We start from the raw sequence: 19,682 nt of genomic DNA, 5'->3' as shown, positions 1-19,682 counted from the left end.
AAAGCAACTCGAGGAGTAGCAAAATGGCTCGTCGTAGTAGTAGTAGTAGTCATTGTTGTAGTAGTTGTAATCATTGTAGTAGTAGTAGTAGTAGTAGTCGTTGTTGTAGTAGTAGTAGTAGTAGTAGTCGTTGTTGTTGTAGTAGTAGTCGTCGTTGTAGTCGTTGTTGTAGTAGTTGTAATCATTGTAGTAGTAGTAGTAGTAGTCGTCGTCGTTGTAGTAGTAGTAGTCGTTGTTGTAGTAGTAGTAGTAGTAGTCGTTGTTGTAGTAGTAGTAGTCGTCGTTGTAGTCGTTGTTGTAGGAGAAGTCGTTGTTGTAGTAGTAGTAATAGTCGTTGTTGTAATAGTTGTAGTAGTTGTCATAGTAGTAGTACTTGTTGTTTTTGTAGTACTAGTAGTCGTTGTTGTAGTAGTAGTCGTTCTTGTAATCGTTGTAGTAGTCATTGTAGTAGTAGTAGTCGTTGTTGTAGTAGTAGTAGTCGTTGTTGTAATAGTTGTAGTAGTTGTCATAGTAGTAGTACTTGTTGTTTTTGTAGTACTAGTAGTCGTTGTTGTAGTAGTAGTCGTTGTTGTAGTAGTAGTAGTAGTCGTTGTCATAGTAGTAGTAGTCGTTGTCATAGTAGTAGTCGTTCTTGTAATCGTTGTAGTAGTCGTCATAGTAGTAGTACTTGTTGTAGTAGTAGTCGTTGTTGTAGTAGTTGTAGTAGTCGTCATAGTAGTAGTACTTGTTGTAGTAGTAGTCGTTGTTGTAGTAGTAGTAGTAGTAGTCGTTGTTGTAGTAGTTTTAGTCATTGTTGTAGTAGTAGTAGTAGTCGTTGTTGTAGTAGTTGTAGTCATTGTTGTAGTAGTAGTAGTAGTCGTTGTTGTAGTAGTTGTAGTCGTTGTAGTAGTAGTAGTAGTAGTAGTAGTAGTAGTAGTAGTCGTTTTAGTCATTGTTGTAGTAGTAGTAGTCGTTGTAGTAGTTGTAGTTATTGTTGTAGTAGTAGTAGTAGTCGTTGTTGTAGTAGTAGTAGTCGTTGTTGTAGTAGTAGTAATAGTCGTTGTAATAGTTGTAGTAGTTGTCATAGTAGTAGTACTTGTTGTTTTTGTAGTACTAGTAGTCGTTGTTGTAGTAGTAGTCGTTCTTGTAATCGTTGTAGTAGTCGTCATAGTAGTAGTACTTGTTGTAGTAGTCGTTGTTGTAGTAGTTGTAGTAGTCGTCATAGTAGTAGTACTTGTTGTAGTAGTCGTTCTTGTAATCGTTGTAGTAGTCGTCATAGTAGTAGTACTTGTAGTAGTAGTCGTTGTTGTAGTAGTTGTAGTAGTCGTCATAGTAGTAGTACTTGTTGTAGTAGTAGTCATCGTAGTAGTACTTGTTGTAGTAGTCGTCATAGTAGTAGTACTTGTTGTAGTAGTCGTTCTTGTAATCGTTGTAGTAGTCGTCATAGTAGTAGTACTTGTTGTAGTAGTAGTAGTCGTTGTTGTAGTAGTTGTAGTAGTCGTCATAGTAGTAGTACTTGTTGTAGTAGTAGTCATCGTAGTAGTATAAGTCGTAGTCGTTGTTGTCGTAGTATATCTTGTGGCAGTCATTGTCGTAGTAGTTGTACTCGTAGTAGTAGTAGTCGTTGTTGTCGTAATAGTCGTTGCAGTAGTCGTCCTAGTAATCGAAGTCGTAGTTTAGAGGCATTTCGCTCAGGACACAGGAAAGCTCAGGCAGCCATTTTTCCCTGTTTAAGTCGATCTATCGACCATGTCTGCAATAATTGTCCATGGTTAAAACTGCAGCGGACAAGGTGGATCATTTTAAACACAAAGCACTACCAAGACAGTTAAGGAGGGAGAGAGAGTCTGAAACAAAGATGAAGTGTGACATGTGTACAACAGACAGGTAAAGGTAAAGTAGCTTACCTGGCCGGTAAATTACCTTTTCAACATCCTCCACCTCCCTCATCGACGAACACGAGGCTTTGTTCCAAAAACAATAAAAATAAACAAAAAGATGACTATATTAATGAAATTGATGAAACAATAAAGATAAATGTGGAATAAAACGAAATAAGTTTCGATTCAAACGATAATTTACGGATTTACAGTTTGTTTGAGAAAATAAAAAGGTTCGACAGCGGAGGTGGTTGTCATGGTTACCGAGGTACACATGGCCCCGATTTGGACAACTCCCTGACTGACATCGCGGTCGTTTTCCGCCCAACTCGTGTCCCTTCGTCGATGTTTGTAGCCGCGGGTAATCCCAATGGTTCTTTGGAGGGAGAGGGAGCGCTTGGCGCTGCGAGAGGGACCTAGGAAATCCTTGTTCTCTGTGTGCGGACATCGTTACGTCGGAGAATGGCACAACGACCTCAAACACGGTAACACGACGTTCTCTCACACGTACGAGGGCTCTTCAAATACGTATACTGTATATATATATATATATATATTCAACTCATTGGGCTGAATTTGTCCAGAGTTACAGACTCTCAAAGGAATCATTTCATTGGCTGCTGAATCGAGTGTAAGATGACTTGGATCAACCTACGATGACGAACAATGGCTGAATCCCCTCCAACAATTGTCCGTGGCTCTTTGACTGTATGCAAGTGCATCATTTCGATTGGATGTTGGAGATACACTACATGGCCAAAAGTATGCGGACACCCCTTCAAATGAGTGGCTTCGGCTATTTCCGCCACACCCATTGCTGACAGGTATATATATAGGCCTACTAGTACCCGACTGCAAAGCCGCAATGAGCCGGCGAAGCCAAAGCCTCTTGCCACTATTTTACCCATCACTCTGGCATCAGTAGGTTAGGTAGTTGGTAGTAGGTTGGTGTAGTAGGTACCGTACCGAGTTCAAAATGACACCATTGTGGAGCTATGCTCTCACGATAAAGCCGGACAAAATGGACGACACCAGGAACGAAGTTTCACTGAGCTATCCATTTCTAGCTCAACTCAAAAGCACTGAAAAGCCCGATCGAACGGGCGGCAATTTATAACCAAAGTTCACCACACAAAAGCCACGCCTCTCAGGCGGGGCGTGGTATGCAAATCGGTAAGCCACGCCTCTCAACGGGGCGTGGTATGCAAACAAAGTGGCCGCCCGGGCAAGGCAAGTCCGGGCAAGTCCGGACGAGCCCGGGCAAGTGACCGCCCGCCGGTTACGTCATCGGCCGGTGCAAGGGGATTGTGTAATGCTTCCGGTAACCGCTACATGCGCCGCCCCAGGATTAACTTGCACCGGGAGAGTCAGTTTGAGGGAGGTCTTGATGACCCGGCCGAAACGACCCCTGGCGATTCGTGTGGGGGTGGTAGGTGGCGTGGCGGTGGATGGTCGGGCGGGGGGCTTGGTTGACGGGGGATGGCCCCGTCGTGGAGGAAGGGCCAACCATGGAGGTTGGTCGAGGTCCAAATCGGCCGGCTTGAGGCGGTCCACGGAGATGTGGTCCGGTTTGCCGCCGATGTCCACGATGAACGACTTGTCGTCCCTCTTCAGGACCCGGAAAGGTCCATCGTACGGCGGCCGGAGCGGTCCCCGGTGTGCGTCGTTCCGGATGAAAACGTACTCCGCAGTGCGAAGTGCTGGGGGGACGTGGGGTTGGGGGCAGCCATGATGGGACGTGGGCACGGGGGCAAACCTCCTGGCGGCCTCCTGGAGGACCGAGCGTTGGCGAGCCGCGGACCAGGGGCCGGTGGCGTCGGGGATGAACTCGCCCGGCACGCGCAGTGGCTGGCCATAGACCAGCTCTGCGGTGGAAGCCTGGACGTCCTCTTTAGGGGCCGTTCGGAGGCCCAATAGGACCCACGGGAGCCTGTCGGCCCAACCGTCGTCCTGGAGGCTGGCCCTGAGAGCGGCCTTCATCGAGCGGTAGAACCGCTCGCACAAGCTGTTGGCTTGGGGGTGGTAGGCCGTGGTGCGGTGTAGCTTCACCCCCAAGGCCTGGGCGACCGCGCCCCAAAGCTCAGAGGTAAATTGCGGGCCTCTGTCGGAGGAGATGTCCGAGGGGGCGCCGAAACGGGCAATCCAGGTGCCAATGAAGGCTTGCGCCACATCGGCGGATGTTGTTGATGCCAGCGGGACGGCCTCCGGCCACCTGGTGGTCCTGTCCACCATCGTGAGGAGGTGGGTGAAGCCCCGCGAGGAGGGAAGGGATCCCACCAGGTCCACATTGACATGGTAGAAGCGCCGAGCGGGCACGTCGAATGGTGCCAACGGGGCCTGGGTGTGCCGGTGGACCTTCGCGCGCTGGCAGGCGACACAGGCGTTGGCCCAGTCGCGGACGTCCTTACGGAGCTCGTGCCAGACGAATTTCGCTGCCACGAGCTTCTGCGACGCTTTCCGGCCCGGGTTGGAAAGGCCGTGGAGGGCGTCAAAAATGTGCCGCTGCCATCCGGTGGGCACGATGGGGCGAGGTTGGCCCAGGGAAACGTCGCACAGGAGAACTGTGCCTGTGTCCTCGAAGGGGACGTCGGCCAACCGCAGGCCTGTGTCCGCTGTCCGGAGGGCTTGCACCATGGGGTCGGCGGTCTGCTCGGCCGCCATGCGGGCGAAGTCCACACCGAGGTGGACGGCGTTCGCGCCGGACCGGGAGAGGCAATCGGCCACCACGTTGTCCTTGCCCGCGACGTGCCGGATGTCCGTCGTAAAAATTCGGACACGGCGGAGAGGTGGCGCTGGTGGCGGGCCAACCACGGCTCTGCAACCTTGGCCATGGCGAAGACCAGGGGTTTGTGGTCCACAAACGCCGTGAACGGGCGGCCCTCTAAAAGATGGCGGAAGTGGCGAACGGCCAGGTAAAGGCCGAGTAGCTCGCGGTCGAAAGCGCTATACTTGCGCTCATTAGGGTGAAGCTGTCGGCTGAAGAAGGCCAGCGGTTGCTAAGCCCCGTTCACCCACTGTTCATGCACGGCGCCCACCGCGTCGTCGGAAGCGTCCGTGGTGAGGGCGATGGGTGCGTCGAGCGCCGGGTGCGCCAGCATGGTCGCGTTGGCGAGGGCCAGCTTTGCGCCCGTGAACGCCTCGTCCATCTCTTTGGTCCAGGCGACGTCGTGCTTGGCCGGCTTGCCCTGGAGGGCTTCGTACAGGGGGCGCATGAGTTGGGCGGCGCGAGGCACGAACTGGTGGTAGAAATTTACCATTCCCAAAAATTCCTGTAGGGCCTTGATGGAGCGGGGGCACGGGAAACTTGTGACTGCCTCCACCTTGGTCGGCAGCGGAACGGCCCCGCGCTTTGTGATGCGGTGCCCCAGGAAGTCGACGGCCGTTACGCCAAACTGGCATTTCGCCGGGTTGATGATGAGGCCGTGCTGGCCGAGGCGCTCAAAAAGCGTGTGCAGGTGGGTGAGGTGCTCCGCCCGGGAAGTGCTGGCGACGAGAATGTCGCCCAAGTAGACGAAAACGAAGGTGAGGTTGCGCAGCACGCTGTGCATCAGCCGATGGAAGGCCTGGGCCGCGTTCTTAAGGCCGAACGGCATGCGAAGGAACTCTAAGAGGCCAAAAGGTGTAATTACCGCCGTCTTCGGCACGTCGGCCGGCCAGACGGGTACCTGGTGGTAGCCCCGAATGAGGTCGACCTTGGAAAAGATCACCCGCCCCGCCAAACGGGCGGAAAAGTCCTGTATATGTGGTATCGGGTACCGGTCGGGGGTGGTGGCGTCGTTAAGACGGCGGTAATCGCCGCATGGTCGCCATCCGCCACCCGGTTTGGGCACGATGTGCAGGGGCGAGGCCCACGCGCTATTCGAGCGCCGCACAATGCCCAATCGCTCCAGCACGTCGAATTCTGCCTTCGCCACGGCGAGTTTGGCCGGGTCGAGGCGACGAGCCCTGGCGTAGACCAGTGGATCTGTGGTCGGGATGTGGTGTTCGACACCGTGTTTGACGGCGACGGCCGAAAACGTCGGCTGCTTGAGGGCGGGAAACTTGGCGAGTAGGCGGGTGAAATCGTCTGCGGCCTGGAGAGCGCAGGCTGGCTTGGTTGGTGCGGAGCCGCTCAATGAGCAAGCGAGCGAGCTGAAGGTATCCGCGTTGATGAGCCGACGCCGTTTGACGTCAACCAAAAGCCCATACGCGCAAAGAAAATCTGAACCCAGCAAGGCCATGGGTACGTTCGCCGTGATGAAGTCCCACCTGAAGCGCTGGCCCCCAAAGCAGAATGCGACGCTGCGCGAACCGAAGGTGCGGATGGAGGAGCCGTTTGCGGCGACCAAGGCGGGGCCGCAAAGCACGGCCAGTTTGTTCTGCACCGAGGCGGGTATCACGCTCAGCTGAGCGCCGGTGTCGCACAAAAAACGCCGCCCGGACGCTATGTCCGTAATAAACAGAAGGCTGCCTGAATGGTCGACGCTCATGGCAGGCAGCGAGCGCCGGCCTGGTCGTTTCCCGACCTGCCGAAAGTGCACGGTGGGCGGCACGTTCTGGCCTTCTGCCTGAACCTGGCATGGTAGTAGCACATGGTCCGCTCTGGTGGAGGCTCCGGTGGTCGCGTCGGGTTCGGTCGAAGGGGCGTCGTGGCGGCCACTGCCGCCAGTGGCGCTAACTCGGCCGGTGGTGGCGCCGGCGTTGCCTGGGTCAGCCCAGGGTTCCAGGCGGCCGCTCCGACGTGTCGCCTGGCCAAGAAAAATTTATCGGCCTCCTTGGCCAGGGCGCGAGGGTCCGTGATGGGCGAATTAGCCAAAGCTAATCGTACCTGCCCGGGTAGCTGCTGGAGGAACAGCTCGCGGAGGAGGAAATCTGGGCTGTGGTCGCCGAGTAGAGCAAGCATGTGGTCCATGCGTTCGGATGGACGGGCCTCACCCAGCTCCGGGAGGTCGAGCAGTTGTCGCGCGCATTCGGTCTCCGTGAGTCCAAACGCACCGAGGAGTAGGCCTTTGAGCGCGCCGTATTTGTCGGCGTTCGGTGGGTTCTGTAGGAAGCTCAGGACCCGGGCGGCAGTGGAGGCGTTGAGCGCGGAGACCACGTGGTGGTAGTGCGCCGTGTCCTCCGTAATGATCCGCAGGGCGAATTGAGAATCCGCTTGGGCGAACCAGACGGCTGCGTGTGATTCCCAAAAGCCAGGGAGCTTCAAAGCTACAGATGACTCCATCGCCGTGTTCTTGAAAAGGGGTCACCAATTGTGGAGCTATGTATGCTCTCTCGATAAAGCCGGACAAAATGGACGACACGAGGAACGAAGTTTCACTGAGCTATTTATTTCTAGCTCAACTCAAAAGCACTGAAAAGCCCGATCGAACGGGCGGCAATTTATAACCAAAGTTCACTACACGAAAGCCACGCCTCTCAGGCGGGGCGTGGTATGCAAATCGGTACCTTCTTGATTAATCGGTGAATTCCGTCTCATCTTCGGATATTTCCGGCCGTGAAAAACTATCCCCTACGGCCGCGTGATTTCTAAAAAATAATTCTTCGTCAATTTTAGAATATTTGACGCCGTTTTCAGCGTCCGAAATGTGGTAATAAGCTTTTTTGAAATATTTTTTCAAATGCTCGAATCTCATTGGTTCTGGTGTTTGGTGACGATTTTCGTTGAAGACAACCAGGGCCCGGGGAACGAGGTTGGTCTTAAAGTATTTTAATTACAAATTAGAGGTGCATAAGATTGTGAATCAAACAAAGACGGGTGAAACAAACTCCTATTGAACTTTTTCGCAATTTTTTATGCATACTTCCGCATCCGGAAGATGGCGGCCTCCATTGAGTGATTTGGTTTTTGAAATATTTTTTCAAATGCTCGAATCTCATTGGTTCCGGTGTTTGGTGACGATTTTCGTTGAAGATAACCAGGCCCGTGCGGGCCAAAGTTGGTCTTAAAGTATTTTAATTACAAATTAGAGGTGCATAAGATTGTGAATCAAAAAAAGACGGGTGAAACAAACTCCTGTTGAACATTTTTCAATTTGTTATGCATACTTCCACATCCGCAAGACGGCGGCCTCCATTGAGCGATTTCGTGCGTCAAAGCTTCGAAATTCTCAAAGGATCCAGCAAAATCTGGCTTTTCAACATAATACGTACGCGTTCATTCACAACACCGGCTTCGCCGGCTACTAGTACCCGACTGCAAAGCCGCAATGAGCCGGCGAAGCCAAAGCCTCTTGCCACTATTTTACCCATCACTATGGCATCAGTAGGTTAGGTAGTTGGTAGTAGGGAGGTGTAGTAGGTACCGTACCTCGTTCAAAATGACGCAATTTGCATTCTGGATGAGATTAAAATTTATAAAATTTCCTTCTTGATTAATTCGGTGAATTCCGTCTCAACTTCGGATATTTCCGGCCGTGAAAAACTATCCCCGACGGCCGCGAGATTTCTAAAAAATAATTCTTCGTCAATTTTAGAATATTTGACGCCGTTTTCAGCCTCCGAAACGTGGTAAAAAGCTTTTTTGAAATACTTTTTCAAATGCTCGAATCTCATTGGTTCCGGTAATTGGTGACGATTTTCGTTGAAGATAACCAGTGCCTGTGCGGGCCCGGGGAACGAGGTTGGTCTTAAAGTATTTTAATTACAAATTAGAGGTGCATTAGATTGTGAATCAAACAAAGACGGGTGAAACAAACTCCTATTGAACTTTTTCGCAATTGTTTTATGTAAACTTCCGCATCCGGAAGATGGCGGCCTCCATTGAGTGATTTGGTTTTTAAAATATTTTTTCAAATGCTCGAATCTCATTGGTTCCGGTGTTTGGTGACGATTTTCGTTGAAGATAACCAGGCCCGTGCGGGCCGAGGTTGGTCTTAAAGTATTTTAATTACAAATTAGGGGCGCATAAGAATGTGAATCAAAAAAAGACGGGTGAAACAAACTCCTATTGAACTTTTTTCAATGTATTATGCATACTTCCGCATCCGCAAGATGGCGGCCTCCATTGAGCGATTTGGTGCGTCAAAGCTTCGAAATTCTCAAGGGATCCAGCAAAATCTGGCTTTTCAACATAATACGTACGCGTTCATTCACAACACCGGCTTCGCCGGCTATAATCAAGCACACAGCCATGCAATCTCTATAGACAAGCATTGGCAATAGAATGGGCGGTACTGAAGAGCTCAGTGACTTTCAACATGGCACAGTCATAGGATGCCACCTTTCCAACAAGTCAGTTCATCAAATTTTTGCCCTGCTAGAGCTGCCCGGTCAGCTGTAAGTGCTGTTATTGTGAAGTGGAAACGTCTAGGAGCAACAACAGCTCAACCACGAAGTTGTAGGCCACATAAGCTCACAGAACAGGACCACCGAGTGCTGAAGTGCCTAGTGCGTAAAAATAGTCTGTCCTCGGTTGCAACACTCACTACAGACATCCAACCTGCCTCTGAAAGCAACGTCAGCACAACAACTGTTCGTTGGGAGCTTCATGAAATGGGTTTCCATGGCCAAGCAGCCACAAGCCTAAGATCACCATGCGCAATGCCAAGCATCGGCTGGAGTGGTGTAAAGCTCGCCGCTCGTAGACTCTGGAGCAGTGGAAATGCGTTCTCTGGAATGATGAATCACGTTTCACCATCTGGCAGTCCGAAGAACGAATCTGGGTTTGGCCGATGCCAGGAGAACGCTGCCTGCCCGAATGCATAGTGCCAACTGTAGAGTTTGGTGGAGGAGGAATAATGGTCTGGGGCTGTTTTTCATGGTTCAGGGCTCGGTCCCTTAGTTCCAGTGAAGGGAAATCTTAACCCGACAGCATACAATGACATTCTAGACGATTGTGTGCTTCCAACTTAGTGGCAACAGTTTGTTGAAGGCCCTTTCCTGTTTGAGCATGAGCTGTTATAGCAGCAAAGTGGGGACCAACTCCATATTATTGCCCATCATTTTGGAATGAGATGTTCGACGAGCACATACGGCTGTGATGTTCGGGTGTCCACATACTTTTGGCCATGTAGTGGACCTGCGGTGTTTCACAGGCGAATCGGCTGTTTATCTCCCTTCGTAAATAGCTATCCAGACGGTTGATTAGCTATGCGCGTACGATGATGTTTTTGTCAGTGTTTAAGGCTTAGGCGTGTGTTAGCAAGACACTCGCTAAATGCCTTTCGTAAATTCAGCCGTTTATGTTAACTACGTATTGAAAAATAAAACAATTAAAACAGCCTTGCCATTTCTGGAACGATTATAAGAATCCCATACCGAAAATATTTTGAACTCTCCACGTAACAGAGATAACTAGAACGGCACTCAGTAGCGAGAATACCTCCACCTGGTTGGTCATATCACTCAATGGTGAAGAATCACTTAAAAAATTAAATAATTCTCATATCCAAATCCATATTTAGATCTTCACCAAAATCGAATCGATTCTTCCTTGTCACACACCCAACCTGTCCAACACGTTTCGTCCAAATCCATCCATAACTTTTTGAGATATCCTGCTAAGTATCGTTTTTATCCCTTCTCCCAATGGTGAAGAAGTAGCCGGATCCGAATATTCCAGTAGCCGGATCCGAATCCAGATCTTCACCAAAATCGAATCATTTTGTCTTTGTGCCATACGCTACATCTCTGCCAAATTTTGTCCGAATCCGTCCACAACTTTTTGAGATATTTTGTTCACAAACAAACAGACAAACAGACAGGGGTGAAAACATAACCTCCATCCATCTTTGGTGGCGGAAGTAATAATAATGACACACAACCGTGAAGTCAATGGTGCACTATTGTAACTCCCCACATTTCCCACCTAAAACAAAGTTGAAAGATGGCTAAAAGTTCCACCAGGAAATAATATTAAACAAATATTAAACAATATTAAATAAACAGGAAAGTTCCACCAAAAAACAATATGGCCAATATCAAATTTTGAGTTAAAAACTTTTTCCCGTTTGGTCCCCTGTGATCCTAAGTCTCCACCGCCCGGTGCACATAAACCGAGTGTCAAATACAAAAATCCGTTACATATTTAATGCGTCCCCTAATGTTGATTGCATACACAAAGTGTTATTAAAAAGGTTTTAAAATGTGCCCATAATTGCATTTTTTGGTATTTGAACTTTTGACCCCACTCTAGGGGCGGGGCCAAAAATTATACTGCTCTTACACCTTCTTGGCATGTGGTGATCATAACTATCCTAAGTTTGGTGAATTTAGGCCCAACCGTTTAGGAGGAGATAGTGTGATGGATATATGGACAGACAGACAGACGGATGGACAGACAGACAGACAGACAGAGCCGATTACAATATGCCACTTTTTTTTTTCAAAAGGGGTGGGGATAAAAATAATTAATGCAACATTGGGCCTACTTCTTTTGTTGCGGAACAAACTGTCCGATAGGATGGTGCACAGGTAGAGCACAATAATTTATTATCTTTACGCCACAAGCCAGCTGGGTGCGATTCCCGACCTGACTATAACCCCAAACTGTCCCTGCCCCCTCTCTCCCCAGGTCAGGGAGTGCTCGTCGCAGGAAAATCAGGTTTTGTGTACACAGGGAATTGGAGAAAAGGCAAGAGGGATGGAGAAGGCCGCCTTACCTTCCAAAGAGACAAACACAGCCGCATTCAAGTTGTCTACATTGGAGAATGGAGAATGGGACTGCGACATGTGAGTATGCTTTGAAAACAGGTGTAGTTTTTCACAAAAATTTCATCTTGATCATTTTGGTGATCAGTAACTGGGTATTGAACCATCTCCATAAGGCAGTTCCACAATCGGGAGAAGTGGCGAAGAAAGGATTGGAGGTGTGCAGTTCGTCTGGAATTTGGAAATTTAACCAGGAAGTGGCTATTGGAAGAAAATGTCTGACCTGGAGGAGCTGAAGAGTGTCAGAGGGTTGAGAGAGCAGAGGGAACTAGACCAGAGGAGAGACGGTATTCCATTTATCTGATGAGCATCCAATCACTTCCAGATCGGTGGTGAGTGATGCAGACGCTGTATGCCTGTCAATGGGATAATGGTACAATGGTACAACACAACATGGAGTTGTCTGCAAAAAGGAAGCACAGGTTTACCAGAGCATCGGAGAGGTCATTTTTGTAGATTGTAGATGAACAAAACTTGGCCCAATACTGCCTTGGGGCACTCGAGCCTCCACTGGGAAAGGAGAGGTGAGGAATCCATTTTTAACAACACGCGAGTGGAAGAAGTTTGAAAACCAGGTATGAACGATGAAGACAACAGGCATTTTAAAGGCCATTTTCCTGCTAGAGCGGGGGTTAGCCTTGCGGGACCCATGACAATCTTCTCCATTTTGCCTTATTTTCTGCATCTCCCCTTTTTAACCCCCTTGCCCGCATTTTCTTCAACCACCTTCAGCCAAGTCTTTCTCGGTCTTCCCCGTCCTCTAATTCCTTCTACATTCATTTCCATCACTCTTCTCAACCAGTCACTTTCATCCTTCCTCAACACATGACCAAACCATCTCAACCTGTTTCTCTTCACAGCATCCATCACAGGCTCTATTCCCATCATCTTTCGCAATTCATCATTTGTCTTCCTCTTTCTCAACGATACTCCACACATCCACCGAATCATTCGCATTTCCACCCATTCCAGCCTTCGTTGCTGCTCTACATTCATTACCCATGTCTCGCTCCCATAAATCATAGCACTTCTCACACATGCAGCATACACCTTTCCCTTCAGCTTCAACGACACTCCCCTCCTCGTCAGCACACCACTCAGTTCCTGAAACTTCTTCCATGCACATCTCACTCTAGCAACCGTTGCCGAGTCTGGTCCACCTTCTCCATTCAGCATGTCTCCGAGGTAGCAAAATCCTTTCACACCTTCCAGCTTCACACCGTCTCCAAGATCCAACTCAACATTTCCTCCATCTACAGCTCCCTCTGTGCACACCTTACACTTGAATGTAGCTGCCACACTGGTTAATGACCCTGTCAGACCACTACATTTTGGATGAACCCACTCAGCGCACATTGTACATTGAATGGAGTTCACTCCGACACCCTTCCTGCACACAGCACACGGCCACTTCCCAGTTCTTTCCACCTCACCACATGCTTTACCACTTGCCATCACCTTCGTTTTTCTGATATTCACATTCAGACCTTTTGTCTCCATACATTCCTTCCACTTGTTCATCTTTTCCTTCAGTCCATCCATACTTTCCGCAATCATCACCAGATCATCTGCATACAACAACTCCCACGGCAAACCCCCCTTTACATTCCGAGCCAGCACCTCCATTACAGCTGCAAATATTAGTGGACTTAGTACCGACCCCTGATGCACTCCCACCTTCACCTCAAACTCACCACTGTTCCCGTCCTTCATCCTTTCAGCTGTGCGTGCTCTCTCGTACATTGCCAACCATTCTGATCAACCATTCTGATCAACCATTCCTCTACTCCTAACTTCCTCAATGCCCATGTTACTACTTCGCGTGGAACCCTATCGAATGCTTTCTCCAGATCAACAAACCCAAGAAACAACTTCTTCCTCTTCTCCATGTACTTCTCCTGCAACTGTCTTACAATAAAAAGCGCGTCTGTCGTTCCTCTTCCAGGCATAAATCCAAACTGCATTTCGTCGATCTTCACTTTCTTCCTTATCCTCCTCTCCAACACCCTTTCCAATGCCTTCATTCCATGCTCCAATAACTTTATCACTGGATACAAGCCACAGTCCAGAGGGTCACCTTTCCCCTTGTATAGAGGGACGAGGGTACTCAGTTCCCAATCCACTGGAATGCGGCCTTCTTTCACGACCAGATTACAGATCTCTGTCATTCTCTTCACACCCCAACTTCCTGCTGCCTTCAACATATCTCCCACAACACCCGTCGGCCCTCCCGCTTTTCTACCCTTCATTGCTTTTATCACTTCCTGAACTTCCTTCTCAGTTATCTTCTCTGCCGGTCCTAAAACTGGGTTACTCTCTATGTTGCCATCCCATTCATTCTCTGCATTCAACAGCATTTCCATATATCTCTACTGAGTGCCGTTATAGTTACTCCCGCCAGGGAGTAATGCGCATGCGCAAGATTGGTGGTCTCGTCTCTTCAAAGCTGTCCATGCGCGCTCGCTTTCGAAGTTAAGTAACTTTTCACAATTGTGTTTTTGTCGAAACTGTATCTTTCTCTCGGTGTATGTACCTATTGGGGTGTCTTTAATAGTATTCTTGGCGTTGGTTTTTCATACCTGTGTACAGAATCGTCGGTCTTTCTTATCGCGTATTCTGAGGCCTAAGTGTAGTACTAGGCTACCGTGTCCGACCTTGGCTTGAGGCTTTGTTTTTGCCCCCCAAGCCCTCTCCTTTCCACACATCTCCCTGCTCTCAAATGTTGTGTTTGTGTGCTTCCCCTTCTCTCCCCGTCTTGTTTTCCGCTCCCTCTTTTTATATATTTTGTTTGTCTGGTTGATTTGTTTGTGAAGTAAATGTTAGCTCTTTCACGAGCCTCGATTCAGTATACAAAAAAAAAAAAAAAAAAAAAAAAAAAAAAAAAAAAAAAATCTCTTCCATCTTCCTTTAATTCCATCTGGGTCCACAACGATTTGTCCCACTTCGTCCTTCAAGCAACTCACCCCCATCACATCACACCTCTCTTTCGCTATCTGCTTTGCAATCCTGAATACCACTCTCTAACCCTCTTCTGAATCTAAGCGTTCTCCGAACATTTTCCTATATTCCTCCTGCGCTTTTGCTACTTCTTTCTTTGCAGCCTTCTTGGCTGCCTTATAACTTTCATGCTCTGTCTTTTCTGCCCCCGTACCCTTCGCCTTCTGCCACACCTTGAACTTCTTCCTCTCCTCGTCAATCCTCTTTCCAACTTCATCATCCCACCACCATGTTTTCGAGTGCCTCGGTGGTCCTTTTGTCCATCCACATACCTCACCAACGGCTCCCAACAGACTATCTTTCATTGACATCCAACCACTTTCAAGCTCAACCACATCATCCTCTGCCATACTCAACCTCTCTTTTAATGCCTCCCTCACTGTCACCTCTTTCAACCTCCACACCTTCATTCTCGGTTGGTACTTCACCCGCCGAGCTCTCCTCGCACCTTTCACCTTTATGTTGCAAACAACCAAGTGGTGCTGTGAAACAGCCTCCTCCCCCGGGATCACCTTTGTGTCCCGGAGGTGCCCCCTATCTCGCCTACGCACCATCAGGTAGTCAACGGTTGTCGTCGACCCACCTGACGTGTATGTAACAAGCTTATTGTCCTCTTTCTGGAACTGAGTATTACAAATCAACAAATCAGCTCCATCAGAAAACTCCAAAATCCTTTCACCTTCTCCATTTCTCACACCATATCCGTAACCCCCATGAACTCCATCAAACCGTCCATACTCCTTCCCACATGCCCATTTAGGTCTCCTCCTACCACAACAACTTCCTCATCTTTCACGTTTTCCTTCAGCTTCTCTATCGTACACCAGAACTTGTCCCTCTCTTCATCGCTCCGACCAACCTGCGGAGCATATCCCGAGATGACGTTCACCAAGCGCTTTCCAATCATCATTTTCACCATCATCAACCTATCACTCACTCTAGTCACACTCACCACACTGTCTACAAACTCCTCCGAAAACAGGACACCAATACCATTCATGCCCTCCGGGCACCCTTGCCACACAAACTTGTATTTCTGTCCCTGCCTACCCTTCACCATTCTCATACCACTTCCCTTCCATCTCGTCTCCTGCACACAACATATGTCCACTCTTCTTCTGACCAATACTTCGACCACTTCTCCTGATCTCCCTGTCATTGTCCCTACATTCCATGTCCCAAACCTCAGAAACCGATCTCCACGTGGAGCATCAGACGTTTCGTCGTCATAAATGGAGTGATTTCCACCCTTGCTTAGATCGGGTTCCCCACCCTGAGTTTTGACGAGTGGGAGTGGGGTCCCCCACGGGGTACTTTGGGCTGTACCCTGCCCACGTGTAGTTGTAATTGTCATGGTTCCCTTTTTGAGGCAATGTTTTTATGGCGGGATGCCCTTCCTGACACCAACCCCTTTAGTCGCCTCTTATGACACGTAGGGATACGGTGTACCTATTCTAAATCGGGGTACACACCAGGTGTGTGAACTATGAAGGGGGCCTAATATTCCACAGGCCACTACTTCAGTAAGCTAATCAGGACACCAGACTCTGCCGAATGCCTGAGGTATGTCCAGAGAGATGGCCGTCCTGATCTCTTGATTGAGATTTTTAGCCTCCAATCCATTGCTGAGAGTAGCAGAAGCATGTCCAGAGTCGAATGACCAGGATGGAATCCAAAGTGATGGTGAGAGATCAGACTGTTTGAAAACAGGCAAGATTTGACCTCAGCAGCAACGATTCCATGACCTTGCTTGTAACTGGACGTGACCTCAATGGCCTGTAGTTGAGAGCATTTGTCTTTGCTCCCTTCTTATGAATTGCAGTCACATTTGTGCACTTCCAATGATCGGCCATGAAGACAGAAACAGTGCTGCCCACAGTTGGTGTTAAACATGAACTTATGAAAATCAATGTGGTAATTGCAACTGACCCTTTTGATTGGATTGGTTGTGAACACAGCATCACGCGGTCCTGTCCAGTCACAATTGGCCTTGAACACCTTTTGCACCACTCTTATGTGGAATCCTGGGGGGAGGAGGGGGGGGGGGGGGAGTGTGGATGATGGATGGGGCATGATCTGAGATGGTGGTGAACAGCTGTCTTGAAGACTTGGAGGAAGGAATGAGATGAAAGAGGATGTGTAAGTTGGTTCCACTGATGGGGGAAAAAGAGGAACAAATGAGTGGTGAGCAGTGATCCTGGATTTAGGTAGTTTCACTATAAGCGGGTTTACTATGGACCGTGTGTGCCCTGCAGAAACCTGGGGGACAAAGCACAGAAAGAGCAGAGGGTGCAAGGCCCGAATGGAGGCAGTAGAAGACAGAGAGACCACCGACCCGTCTGCGAAGGTAAAGTGATGGACCCATAGACTCAGCATCATTGTGGAAGGTTACAATAATCTTGAAGGAAAGAAGTTTGAAAGCCAAGGAAGGCCTTAGTTCCCACGACGTCAAGCTCAGCAAGGTGTGAGGCATGGGTGCCAGCCCAGAGGGGAGAGCAGTACTCCATCAAGGTGGATAGGAGTTCAGATGTGTCACGGAAGGACTTTGTACAACGAAGGATGCGCAGTCGGCAGCCGGCTTTGTGAACCAACATTGAAATGTGGTTTGACAAGAATGATCATGGCTGATAGTGAGACCCAGGAGTTTGAATGACTGAACTTCCTCAATACGATAGTTAAGAAAGTAGATTGGGGGTGGGGAGTAAGGTGGTATGCCAGACGGTCCTTTCGGAGAAAGATTGTGAGTGTTTGAGATTAGTCAGGGTTGAAAGACATATTCCATGTGTTTGACTAGCTTGTGATTTTGTCAAGGACTGGGGAGAGGGAATAGGCTGCGGCCTGTGTATCTGATAGATGGTGTATTAGAGTTCAGAGGATATTGCATCATTCTTCTGGAATTTTCCTGTTTACACATTGGGATCATGTAATTCACTCAAACTTTGCATCAACTATATGCATATTCATGTTCACGATGTATTAACACACAGGGCCGTGGGACAAATTTTCATGTGGGTACAAGAGAACGATATGACGGCCAATGGTTGTTTGGGCAACGCAGCGGTTGGGGAAAAATGACTTATGCCAACGGATCTGTTTACAAGGGCGAGTGGAAGAAAGACAAATGTAATGGAGATGGATTGCTTCTGCAAGGTAAGAGGCACACAACACAAATAACAAAACAGTACTCACTGATCATCACAGAGGTAAAAGTCACAAGTGTTAGCAGAGACAGTCAGTACTCTGACAGGACACACAATGCATGGATATCCATCCATGTTGTATTGTTTCCACCTCTAATATCATGTCTTCTCCTGCCCAGCTAATGGTGACCGCTATGAAGGAGGCTGGAGAAATGGTGAGAAACATGGACCTGGACAATATTTTTTTTGTGCTGCCGGTCGTGTATACGAAGGCTTTTGGGAGGGTGGGCTTCTGCGATGTGGGGTCCTGAAAGACCAGGAGCCACAATTATGGAAGTCAAGGCGGCGACATAGAGATAATGTCATTTTCAAAGAAATTCAGATCCCTGAGGTGAGTTTTCATTTTTCATTTTTCAACACAAAGCCTCAGAATGAACAAACAAGTCAGTTGATGTTATTCCTATTAACCATCTGCCATTTTTTGTATACATCGTCGAGGTTCGAGGAAGAGATAATACACTGAACGTAACAGGACATAACGGGATGCAAAACGGATCAGGACCTGAGAATGTGGAAAGGTTTCTGACGACCATCGACTGGCTCTGCTCAGTATGCAGAATGCCTCATTTCGGTGTTTGCTTCTAAATCTTGTGTTCCCAAACCCCTCACTCTCTGTACCCACCATTTCCAGTTGCACAAAACTGCTCCTGGACTCTGTGTCTTTTGCACTTAATAAGGTGGAGAAGGTTCTGGCAACCCTAGACTCTGATTCTGCAACTGGACTGGACGGCATCAGCCCACATGTCCTAAAAACCTGCTCTGCTGCTCTTTCACTTCCTATATCTGCCCTTTTCACCATATCATGGAAATCAGTCAACATCAGAGCATTATATAAGAAGGTGCAAAAATGCATCACCTTCACGACAGACCAATTAGCTTACTTCCAATCATCAGCAAGGTCATGGAATCCATCACTGCAGTTGACAAAAAAAAAAATACCTTTTTTCCAATAACTTCTCGGATCATCAATTCGGTTTGAGGCCTGGTCACTCCTCTACCTTGGACAATTTATTGCTTCTATTCAACAATTGATGGTGGCCCTCAATGTCAGACATGAGATCAGGGCCGTCTCTCTCGACATATCCCGAGCTTTCGATACAGTGTGGCATCCAGCCTTGCTCTCCAAACTCTCTGCGTATGGAATCCAAGGCAAACTCCAATTTTGGATTACTGACCTCCTCCACTCTCGTAGCCAATGTGAAGCTCTCAATGGAATCCTTTCTTCTCCTCTCCCTGTCAAGGCTGGAGTACACCAAGGCAGTGTTCCAGGCCCCATCCTATTTCTAATATTCATCAATGCTCTCACTGACTCTCTGGAAAATCCCCTTTATTTATTTGCTGATGACTCCTCTCTCTGCCTGACATCCCTCATCCTTCTCACAGACAGGCAGCAGCCTCTTCCCTCTCCTCACTCCTTGACAAAATCACAAACTGTTCAAACACATGAAACACGTATTTTAACCCTGAGAAATCCTACCCACTCTCTCTCTCTCTCTCTCTGAAAGGACAGTTCTGGAAACCCTCCCTTCTACATTCCAATCAACCCTCTCAAAGAGGTTCAGTTACTCAAACTCTTGGGTCTCACTATCAGCCGCGATCTCTCTTGGGCGAGCTACATTTCAAAGTTGGCCGCCAAAGCCAGATGCCGACTGGGCATCCTCCATCGTACAATGTCCTTCGTTGGTAGTGACAATGACCTGACCTCCTCTCCACTTACAAGGCTTTAATCTGCAGCTTGATGGAGTACTGCTCTCCCCTTTGGGCTGGCACCCCTGCCTTATATCTTGCTCAGCCTGACGCCAAGACCTTTAAGATGATTGGAATCATCTCACACACTGAAGCTGAGTCTATGGGCCTATCACTTAGCTATTGCCGACAGGTCTTGGACTCTGTCTTCTTCAGCCTCATTTCTGGTCTTGCACCCTCTGCCCTCTCCATGCTCTGTCCCACCAAGTACCTGCAGGATGAACGTGGTCCACCAGCAACCCCCTCCTAG

The 19,682-nt window shown here is 48.6% G+C and overlaps 1 protein-coding gene across 1 annotated transcript; it reads left to right on the top strand.

Moving 5' to 3' along the window:
• Positions 1-2,229: 2,229 nt before the first annotated feature.
• On the top strand, positions 2,230-19,682 carry LOC137433096 (MORN repeat-containing protein 3-like). The gene is made up of 5 exons (XM_068125551.1): positions 2,230-2,344; positions 11,353-11,510; positions 17,474-17,636; positions 17,806-18,017; positions 19,479-19,682. The coding sequence occupies exons 1-5, from the start codon at positions 2,230-2,232 to the stop codon at positions 19,680-19,682; spliced, it is 852 nt and encodes a 283-aa protein (XP_067981652.1).

The sequence above is a fragment of the Myxine glutinosa genome, chromosome 8 (assembly GCF_964187855.1).
Source record: "Myxine glutinosa chromosome 8, kmMyxGlut1.1, whole genome shotgun sequence".
NCBI classification, from domain to species: Eukaryota; Metazoa; Chordata; class Myxini; order Myxiniformes; family Myxinidae; genus Myxine; species Myxine glutinosa.
The sequence above is the reverse complement of the archived record's forward strand: the minus strand, read 5'-3'. Positions and strand labels throughout refer to the sequence as shown.

Bases quoted from the DNA above. Each gene is read 5' to 3' on its own strand.
- LOC137433096 (XM_068125551.1), top strand. From the start codon at position 2,230: ATGGTTCTTTGGAGGGAGAGGGAGCGCTTGGCGCTGCGAGAGGGACCT. The intron at 2,345-11,352 runs GTAACACGACGT...CTCTCTCCCCAG, and splicing joins GCACAACGACCTCAAACACG to GTCAGGGAGTGCTCGTCGCA. The intron at 18,018-19,478 runs GTGAGTTTTCAT...TATCTTGCTCAG, and splicing joins AAGAAATTCAGATCCCTGAG to CCTGACGCCAAGACCTTTAA.